Source organism: Chaetura pelagica, unplaced genomic scaffold, assembly GCF_000747805.2.
Source record: "Chaetura pelagica isolate M959 unplaced genomic scaffold, ChaPel_1.0 scaffold90, whole genome shotgun sequence".
Taxonomy (NCBI): domain Eukaryota; kingdom Metazoa; phylum Chordata; class Aves; order Apodiformes; family Apodidae; genus Chaetura; species Chaetura pelagica.
In genome coordinates this window covers 7,085,367-7,096,184 of record NW_009953496.1, presented here as the reverse complement: position 1 = coordinate 7,096,184, position 10,818 = coordinate 7,085,367, and the positions used below count along the sequence as shown (strand labels likewise).

At 45.8% G+C, this 10,818-nt stretch overlaps 1 protein-coding gene across 1 annotated transcript in view; it reads right to left on the bottom strand.

Annotated features, from left to right (window-relative positions):
- Positions 1-10,288: 10,288 nt before the first annotated feature.
- Positions 10,289-10,818, bottom strand: part of TCF21 (transcription factor 21) — a 2,688-nt gene continuing 2,158 nt past the window's right edge. Inside the window, exon 2 of the mRNA XM_009999226.1 lies at positions 10,289-10,422. Coding sequence (XP_009997528.1) covers positions 10,289-10,422 — 134 coding nt within the window. The remainder of the gene's footprint in view (positions 10,423-10,818) is intronic.

Genomic DNA, 10,818 nt, shown 5'->3' with positions numbered 1-10,818 from the left:
GTACCTTGCCTCTGTGTGGGGCTCCTCGCCCTCGGAGCTCTCCAGCTTGCTGCACGCACCTTGCTGGCGGTCTCGGCTGTGCTGTGTGCCCTCTGCCTGGACCAAGTGCTCAGCAGGGCTCTGGGCTCAATCCAGCACCATGACCACCCAGAGCAACAGCCTGGTGCCACTGCTGCTGCTCTATATATACGTGTTGTACTGCAGCAGGGTTCTGACCACTGCCTCTTGTCTTATGTAGGCTTTAAAGATTTATATTTTTTTTTCAATCCAAAGCAGTGCTGTTTGATACTGAAGGGGTAGTCCATAGCAGTGAACTGAGGTACTGTGGTGTGTGAGCCAAGCCACTGATCCAAAGTGAAACAAAGATAGGAGCACATGACTGAGGAGCCTCAGCTATTCTCAAGACCTCTGAGGATTGTGTCGCCCTCTGCATTTTTTTGTGGTTTGAGTGTTAAAACGATTAAGGCTGCTGCTTTGCACTCTTCCAATATGCAGCTTGTTTAATCATCGCAAACAGCTCTTCCAAGATAAAAAGACATTCAGCTATACTTACCTTTTCTCTTGGAAGACCTGTTTGTTGTGCTTCCCTTGGGAACAGGGAGTGTGGCCAGTTAAGGTCCCGGTCCCCAGACTGAAGAATGAAATAGAATCATGGAATGGTTTAGGTTGGAAGGGACCTTTTAAGATCATCTCGTTCCAACCTCCCTGCAGGAACTTCCCACTATACCAGGCTGCGCAAAGCCTCATCCAAACTGGCCTTGAACACTTCCAGGGATGGGGCATCCACAGCTTCCCTGGGCAACCTGTTCCAGTGTCTCACCACCCTCACACTAGAGAATTTCCTCCTAATGTCTAACCTAAATCTCCCCTCTCCCAGTTTGAATCAATTCCTTCTTGTCCTCTCACTGCAAGCCCTTGTAAACAATCCCTCCCCAGCTTTCCTGTAGCCCCTTCAGGTACTGAAAGGCCGCTATGAGGTCTCCCTGGAGCCTTCTCTTCTCCAGGCTGAACAACCCTGCACAGGGACAGGAGCTGAACTTGATGATCCTGATAGGTCCCTTCCAACTCAGCATATTCTGTAATTCTATGAAACGCAACTCTCTCAGCCTGTCTTCACAGGAGAGGTGCTCTAGCCCTCTGATCATCTTTGTGGCCCTTCTGTGCACTTGGACCAAGTGCTCAATGTCCTTCCTGTGCTGGGGGCTCCAGAACTGGTCACAGAACTCCAGGTGGGGTCAGGTTGATTTTAGTTTTAGAAAGAAGCATCAGTCTTTATATGAAATTTGCATGTGTGTAGTGCAGAATGTTCATTGGAATTACAGTTTTTTGAAATGGAGGTTCTGTAATTATGTACTTTCCATGTCTGAAGTGATAGCAGAATAATTTTAATTAGAACAGAGAACAGTATGAAATTTAGATTTATTGCTTGTTAATGCCGGGTGTGTTTCCCAGTTCGCCCGCTGCCCGCACAGCAGAGCGGGCCGGCGCTGCCCCCCGGTGGCTGCTCACCGAGGGGAGGGATCCGCCGCAGCCGGCTGAGGATGGTCGGAGCTTTTGGAAGCAGGAATTCTGTTAATACAATGCAGGAGCTCTTCACGGGAGCGCCAGCGTTTTTACAGTGCCTTAAGGCTGCTTTAATTATTTATGGGCTGCAGCCCAAAGGCTGAGTCATTACAATTAACACTTCTAATGTGGGGTAGGTTGTTACGGATGTCTTCTGCCTGACAGTTCTTCAGAGGTTCTATATTGTATCACAACAGATGCTGATTTTTTTTTATCTTCTGAATGGTTGATGGCATAGGCAAGTTATGAAGAAAAGCTTTATAAGCCCTGATTTTGCTTGAATTCTAACAGCTGTGTTTTTAGCATACTCATAAAAGTCATACACATAAATTTGACACGAAATATCTTCTAGCATATACACATCCATTGTCTATCTCCACATCATTGCTCTTTTCAGGACATAAACTTTCTTATCAGGTGTTCCGCAGAGATGTGCAATCATCGCTGGACATTAAGGATTTTTTTTATTTTACTGGTGAAGAGATGAACCCTTACCTTTTTCAAGTTTTCACTGCTTTGTCAGCCTGAGCTTGTCCTGTTTATACTAGGATGTATTGTAAAGATTGCATCTTGAAATACAAATTTGCAAAATGTGCCGATGCATGCAAGCAGTTATGATCACATTAACAGAATGCAATGAGGTGATTGGGCACCCACCTAAATTTGACATGGAAGTTTATCAGTTGTGCCTGCAATTTTATTCCACAGCTATATAGTTCCAAAACTCGTTATTCTGTCCCTACGTTCTCCCCCTTCTGGTCTCCATCCCTCCATGCAACTTTAACTTGGTTCTGTGGCTTCCTCCACTAGTATGACTGGGATGCTAAGGCTTTCCCCCCTGCAGGAGCCGTGTCCTCATCTACCTCTTCCTATTGCACCTTCTTGCTGCACAGATGCTGTGCTGACATCAGACAGTGAAGGCACAGAGGCCATTTCTGACATGGTTGCTTCCTATTATGTGATTTCATTTTCCTGTGATTTCATTTCCTGTGCCTTTATTTCTCAATCCCTGGTTTGAGAAGTGGAGATGGAGATGCAGGGAGGCTGTTTCCTGTGCTTGGACATTCTTCAGAGTGCAATCATGGGCTCCTTGGGACCATCAATACTAGCACAGTAAAATAAGGATAGCTGAACTTTAGGACACTGCACCTATTTTTGTTCTGTAATTACAGCAGTGAGAGTAAACAAATGTGCAGTTTCATGATGTTGTTGTTCAGACAAACTGCAGGTTTCTGTCTGAAAAAATCTCAACAGACCCTCATCAAACCAAAGCAAATGCTTGATTGTCTGGATTTTTGTATTTTTGTATTTTTGCAGGGTTACTTTTCAGTTAGATTAAGATCCAGTGCAAGGAAGACTGTAGGAAAGTGTAGAAGGGAGAGAAGAGAGATGGACAGCCCCTTGAGGCAGCCCCCAGTGCAGGACAGATGAAGAGTTTTATGCAGCTGTGTCCTAGGTACTGTGAGCTCTGTGCAGAAGACTACACTGAAGAATTGGTGTTCAACAAGGAGGTACCTGGGAGCAACATGTATCTTCCACATTTCACAGAAATGACATTTTGTGGAATGGTCATCAGCATATGGTACTGCAGGTTAAATATGAGACACCTCCCAAGCTGGCAGCCAGCAGGGAATGAACTTAACCCTGTGGCAGGAGATCAGTAAGGGAGGGGGCCTAGTTTATCAGGTTGAAACTGTGAACTCAAATGTGCCTTCTTGCATTTCTCTGGTGCTGTACAGTATCATAACTGATACCAGCACTGTTAAGCTGGTACTTTAACCAGTGCCACAATATTGAAATACTTAACTTAATTTTATGTTATGTATTATTTACATAATTACAAATATGTATGTATTCATATAAAAAATAAATATAGATACCATTAACATGGAATTGCTTGGAAATGGTGGGAAAGCTATTCTGAGGGCATATGTCAAATTTTGGTGCCAGGGAACTCACAACTCAAGTGGAAAAGGTACTATGGAGTTTAATAGAGTTGGGCAACACATGAACATGGATTTTAAATGTCATAATTTAGGATAAAATGTTTCAGTCTTTTGCTATGTTTGTTCTTGAGCTTGGCCTCTTGCTTCTACTGACCTCCAGTCTTTATATATTAGTTATGAGATAAAAATAGCAAAGAGAGTCCCCGCTAAGAATTTCTGGCCCTTTATTTATCTTATAAAAGAAGACAGCAGGTTGATCTAGAAGAAAAAGTGAGAAGAGTGCACGACTGGGTTAAGACAAAGGCATTGAGTACCTTCATTGTTCTAGCTTCTAAAGCTGCAGCAACACTGATAAATAAAACAGAGCTAAGGCTTAATTTTCATAGTGTACAGTTGTTAGCAGGGTCCTTGCCGTGCCTTTGGCCTGTCTAACTCCCTCCCAGGAAGCATTCAAATACGGTTTGGGAATACCGTGTGCTGGGGACTGTTCTTGCCCTTTACTGAGCGTGGAATAAAAAACAGGTATGTGGGGATGTGACTCCAGCCACACACTGGCTGTCAGAGAGAGAACAGTCCATAGCTTGTTTTATCTATACTAGTGAGTATAGATACAGATCTAGATGTAGACAAATAGCCTGAGAGAGAGGATCCTTCTCATGCCCTTCTCATTCCTACCTTTATACTGAATTCAAAGAGCAAAGATCCCTGGTGATTTCAGTCTGCCCAGGAGAATGGCTCCTAAGTTTGTGCACCAGAAAAGCTGGCATCCTACTCCTATACCAAGCTTATGTGTGAGCTTTCAGCTACTCAGCTGCCAGCTCCGCTCCTCCTTTCCTTCCCATCTGTATAATGATAGCAACCTCCTGTAGAAAAATACTTGGTTGTGAGGTGACAGCAAATGCTCCAAGGCAACTGCTGTCTTCTATTAATTGACTCTAAAGTGCTAGTGGTGTACAAGCTCCTATGCAAGAACAAAACAACAAGTTACTGGTGAGGAAGAACTGTTCTTGTTCTGGTCAGCTTGGCCATCAAAAAGCACCACAAGAAACAGGATGCTGAGGCGAGAGGCCCCACTGACACTTGGATTCCTTGTCACACACGATGGTCTTTGCCTCATCTCTGCCGGGGGAGGGAAGTGTTGCTGCAGTGGCCTGGGAAGCCTTCCAGTGGGACAGTTATCTGTGTGAGCACATCCCAGGGACTGCTCGCTGCCTGTGCCCACTCCTCCTCCACTGCTGCTGCCGCCCAGGATTTCACAGATGTTCCTCCCAGAGCAGGCAGCTGCAGCTCTCAGCCTCCCGCTTTCCATCTCCCCGGTGGTCTGCCTCCACCCGGCTGTGATGGAGCTGCTGATAGTTCCTCCTTTCCCTAGCCCGTCCTTTCACAAGGACTAAGCAGTAGTACGCAGAGGAAGAGGAATTATTTTATGTATATTTTCCTCCTTTCCTCTTGTCTCCTGGCTGTGTAGCTGTACCCTTCCCGTTTTTTTTTGGTTGTTTTTTTTTTTTCCCCTCTAGTTTTTCTGATCCTCATTTCTTAAACAGCATGTAAACAACTGAGGGAAAACTCGAGTGTGTGGATAATCCATATTTACAGTTGGATATGGTCTTATAGTTTACATAGCAGTCTGGGATGTAAATAAGGGTTGTGGGAATTTTTTTGGGGGTGTGTGTGTGTTTTTTGTGTTTGGTTTTTTGTGTGGTTTTTTTTTTTCTCCTTGCTTAATGAAAATGCCTTGTAGAATTTGAAGGTTTGTGTTGGTTTCTACCCCCCTCCTTTTGTTACAATCTTTTTTTTTCCTTTCCATCTCCCCGGTGGTCTGCCTCCACCCGGCTGTGATGGAGCTGCTGATAGTTCCTCCTTTCCCTAGCCCGTCCTTTCACAAGGACTAAGCAGTAGTACGCAGAGGAAGAGGAATTATTTTATGTATATTTTCCTCCTTTCCTCTTGTCTCCTGGCTGTGTAGCTGTACCCTTCCCGTTTTTTTTTGGTTGTTTTTTTTTTTTCCCCTCTAGTTTTTCTGATCCTCATTTCTTAAACAGCATGTAAACAACTGAGGGAAAACTCGAGTGTGTGGATAATCCATATTTACAGTTGGATATGGTCTTATAGTTTACATAGCAGTCTGGGATGTAAATAAGGGTTGTGGGAATTTTTTTGGGGGTGTGTGTGTGTTTTTTGTGTTTGGTTTTTTGTGTGGTTTTTTTTTTTCTCCTTGCTTAATGAAAATGCCTTGTAGAATTTGAAGGTTTGTGTTGGTTTCTACCCCCCTCCTTTTGTTACAATCTTTTTTTTTCCTTGCAGGAAGGTTTGGATCTCTCCACTCCCCATGCAAGGATGGTGTAGCTGTGTGCATGCATCCACATTGGCTTGAAAATGCATTTCATCTGTTTACAAGTTTCAGTCTAAGGGCAAACCCCTAAGGCAAGAAAATGCGTCATCTCAGGACTGTTGTTGTGACCCTGGGGTATGTCCACGGCGCAGTTGGGAAATGTGATGACCGCATGCCTAGGCCACTCAAAGTCAGTTTCATACAGCTAGCCCAGATTACCCCGGTGTCTGAAATAAACTGAAGAAAATGAAAAATCAATTACTTGCAGAACTTCACTGGGTTTGTAGCCTGCCAACAGCAGTTTCCACAATGGTAACAAGAGGTTTTTTTTCCCATCACTCCCATTGCATAAGTTTTAGGTCAGACCTGTGACATCTTCTCTGGGTTGCTGAAGCTCACCAAGCTGTAATAACACAGTAGCTTTGCAGCACTAGAGACAAAAAACGTTATTAGTGCTGGTTGTGCCACTTCCCATCCATAAAGCACGCTGGGCTGAAAAGCATGAAGAAGTCTGTGGCTGAATACTGAGCACAAACTTGTATTTACTCTGTGGGTCTGCATTTGGCAGCTCAGCCTTAATATGGGACTAGTCAGTGCTACATGGCTAGCAAGGAATAGGGACAATCCCAATCTCTGGCTGTTGTGAGAAATCCTGCATGGAGGTATTTCCAGGCCTGTATTTACATGGAAATTACAGAATGTTCTGTTGTTTGCAAACCACAGTTTTCAATTTCATTGAAATCAAATTTCATTTCAATATCATTGAAATTTCTTTTGAAAACCTGTCCCTTTTGTAAGGCTGTGAGTGACAATCTACCTTCAGATATCCAGACAGAAATTAGAAATACTCTGCACTTTTATTAGCTTATACCCTCCACTTGTACACCAGTTATATCAGAATTTTGTTCTTTTTTAGAGAGCTTATCACCCACAGTTAGCTAATGTTTTTTCATTTGTTTGTTTGTTTATTTATTTTTAAACTACAAATACTAATGAATGGCAATGACAGTGGGGCTTCAGGAAAGAATACCTTTTGAAAAATACCTGCAATTCCTTCCCAGGGTAGCATGCTTTTGCAGGCAGACACAACTGTGGGGCGACCAATACAAATGCTTCAAACAAACCTGTCCTTGTGGTCCTGTCATTATATGCGGGATTCAGACCAGCTTCCCTACAGAAGAAACTACACAGGTTTTCTTTGTCTTTTAGTTTCTGAGGTGAGCTTGGCATTTTACACTTGGAGGCACTTTACACAGTAAGCTATCTAGAATATGTTCTCCTTGAGCACCTTGCAGCTTGAGGACATGACCATCACCATGGGCTCGCTGCCCAAGTCAGTGCCCAGGACAGAAAGGCATTGTGCAGGTGCCTGCAAAGTGACTTTCTTGCTATGCTGGTGTTTCAGGCTGGCAGATTTCCATCCCAGCTTGAGGATAAGATAAACCAAAATGTATTTTCTGTAAGGGATGGAAACATGCTTGCTCGTGAAGACCTCATGGACTGTGAAAAGTTCTGCACAATGTGAGCACCAAACCCAGGAGCCTAAGCACTGAGTGCAGCTCTCCAAATGAAGGATTTTTTTAGTCTCTAGCTGAACTGAAAAACAGTTCTCTGAAAACAGAGTAGTTGGCTGGAAATGGATTTCCATTAAAAAAAAAAAAAAAAAAAAGAATGATAGTACTAGTATCAGATGGGAATAAATTATTTTTAGAGACCTCTCATCTTAAAAAACATAGGTCCACAAGCAGCTTTTCTATGAACTCGTGTCTTGTGACTGAAGCAGCGTTTGAAGCTTCATCTACAGCTGGCACGCTGCTCTGTGTCCTCTGGTATCTGATAAGGGCTGAGTTTGTGTTGAAACCTTTCCTTTAGTTGCAGAATATAAAAACATTTTCCCTACTCAGCTGCCTGTTTTCACCAGAAAAAAAAAGAAAAAAGTTTTTAAAAAGTAGGGCTTTAGTTATCTTTGAGACCTCTGTCAAATTCAGCTGAAATCAGGCAATGAGTTCAAGCATTATTAGGAGGGAATGTATACAGACACTCACGCAGCTGCATCTACATCCATGTAGATATGGAGAGATAAATCAAGTCAGCTTTGTTTCCACATGGGAAAGGGGTGTAAGTGTATTTTGGTAAATATTAAAATGCATCACTTGGTACAGAAAGGCAAGAAAGCAAACAAAACATTTCCTTTAAAATCATTGGCATCAATATTTAAACCAATTCCCTGTTTTTCTTCAGCATATTTGCGAGTTCCCGTCAAAGGTAGTCAATTGCTTTAGTCAGACTAAACATACATTTTCTGTTTGCAAATATTTTTCTGTAAAATTGTGCTCTGCGGCGGGGAAGAATCATTTCACTCATTGTTCTCCTGAGGTACATGGTAGGACTCCTTAATGCATCTAAGAAACCTGGGCTGCTGACATAAATGCCAGTACTGCCCAGCCTGTGCCCTAACACATGCCAGTGAGTGGGCCAAGGGTTCCCAGCCAAATAATTGCCTCTGGAAAACATGTTAATGGTCTTCAAAGTGGAGATAAAGCCACTTTTTACCTTTCCGTGTATTGCTGGTTTATTTCTTGTTGCTCTTTGTCTTTTTGTTTGTTGCCTAACTGTTGCTCAGAGGCATGGATTGAGGAAGGTGGAGGATGCTTAAGGAATATTTTAGTCCCCAAAAACTTGCAGACTTGCAATCTAGGCTGCTAGATAAAGGGAGTAGCAGCACGAGGAACAGCAGTGCCTACGTCTTCCTCTTACCCTTATGCTTACATTGCAGCTTTTGGCTCATGGTTACGGCTGTGCTCCTTACATTTCCTGGGGGACTATTACATTTCTCCACACTGTGTTTCAGGTGGTGGACGAAGAGTGAGCATGGCTGGCTCAGAAGGGTGGGAAGGGTGCTGAGAGCAGTTAGTAGGCATTGCAAAGCAGGACAGCAAAGAAGCATTGTGTGAGACAATTCAGAGTTTAACTCAGAATTCTGTGCACATCCCAGATGCCTATTTCTGCTTTTTAGAAGGAAAATGGCACCTTGCTGAGAGGCTCAAGCAAGTATTGGTTAGTATGGATTCAAGTCAAGATTCTGAGTGGTTAAATCCAACAGTTACTCTCACTTCAGTGGGTACATTCAGTGCTTTAAAACGGGTTTTGTGCATTTATTGGTCAATTTGCACTTTGTGTAAGGTCAGAGGGCTCTATTCTGTCTCCCTTTAAGAGAACAGCAATTCCCACTGAATTTCCCAATGCCTGTGGCGAAGAGATCAGCCCTTCCAGTGTTTTGTGCTTCCCAGAGTTGTGTTCAACTCATCAGTGAGAGCTCTGGCTGTTCAGGGTGGTATGTTTGGAAGCAAAGCCAGCTGACCCACGCATCTGACCGCGTGTGCCTGAGTGTGACTGCGTGTGTCAGCTAGCACAGCCCCGCTCACCACGGCCACACTGCGTGCGGTTAGGCCAGGTGAGAAGGTCTGCTCATAATTGCACAGGATGGAGATAAAGCTGTGCAAAAGTGAAATGAAACAGCCCTCCCCTTCTAAGCCATGAGGATGGTTCTTTTTTTTTATGATGGTTCAGCGGGCCCTGGCCCTCTGCGCAGCGAGGGCTGAGCTGTTTGCACAGCCCACGGCCCAGGGCGAGCTGCTTTAATTAAACGTAGCCCACGCATGAACCCGACTGGTGGATTTGGGTCGCCTGGAGGACGTGCTAACTCCCCCGGTTATCTCGAGGGGAAGTGGGGCATGAGAAGAAACACAGCCCAGCCCGCACGGCTGCCCGGGGTGGCTCAGCGCCCGCCTCCGGGGATGCCCGGGGGGGAGGCAGCGCCAGGGAGCGCCTGTGGCCCCCTCGCTGCCTCTGACCGTCCCCCGGTCCCCGCCGCAGCCCGGCCGGGACTGAGGGCTTGGCCCGGGGAGCGGCCACGATGCCTCCCCGGTCCCGGGAAGGTCTTGCAGCACTCGCTGTTGCCCCCGGGCAAGGCGCTACTCCTCTCCTCCATTCCTCCAGAAAGTACCCAGGTATCAGACAGAACCGAGGGGACGGTATTGAAAGAGCAAGTGAAGCGGAAATTTAAAGCCCCTCTGCTAATAATAACAGTATAAATAACCGAAGACGTCTTGTAAACAGTGCGGTCATAACCCTGAAACATTAAACAGCGCGGTGGGATCTGGCGCATCAGCTGCCGGCGGCCGCTGCCGGTACCGGGGGAGCGCCCCGCACTCCTGTTTATCTCAGCCTCATCTCCCACGGGAGCGCTGATCGATAGAGGGGACGTGTTTAACTTAAAAAATTCCCGGCACCGGGGACCGGGGTTCAGAGGGGGATCCTCCGTCCCACTGGACTTCATCAAATAGAGAATTGCTCCCATCCCCGCAGCGCTGCGGGGCCGGGCTCCCGCGGCGAGGACGGGCTGCAGGCCCAGCCTCCCCCTCCCCCAGGGATTTGCTCCAGATCTTTAGCTCCGGGAAGCAGCCTTCCCGTGGCCCGGGCCGCCGGCCGAGCGCGGTGGCTGCCCGGGGGCCCGGCGGACGCGCGGTCCTTCCCCCGTCGAGCCCGAGGGTCGGAAACGAACATTTACACCGCTCCGTGCTCAGTGGAAAAGAAGGTTTATTCACAGAAATAGAGCAAAACCTGCTTGAAGAAAATATATCTATATATCTTTAGGGTGAATTACTTCATAGAGATGACTGTCAAAGTCAGTATTTTCTAGGCATCTACATATTTCACAGGTCTCAGACAAAAGATACACGCGTGGTAGTTTTTGTTTGATCTCTGTCTTTTCTCTAGTAGCGCTTGAACCAGCAAGGCCGTTGTTGCAGGACATTCGACTGTACACGCATTTAATAAAGTTAAATAGAGTCGGGATCTCTCGGGGTGGAGTCTTTGCTAGGGCACATTTGTTCTCCTCTGCGGCGGGAGAGCGGCTCTGCCCGTCGCTCTGCCCGGGGCTCGGGGCAGCGGCGGGGCCGCGGCGCGTCCCTGCCC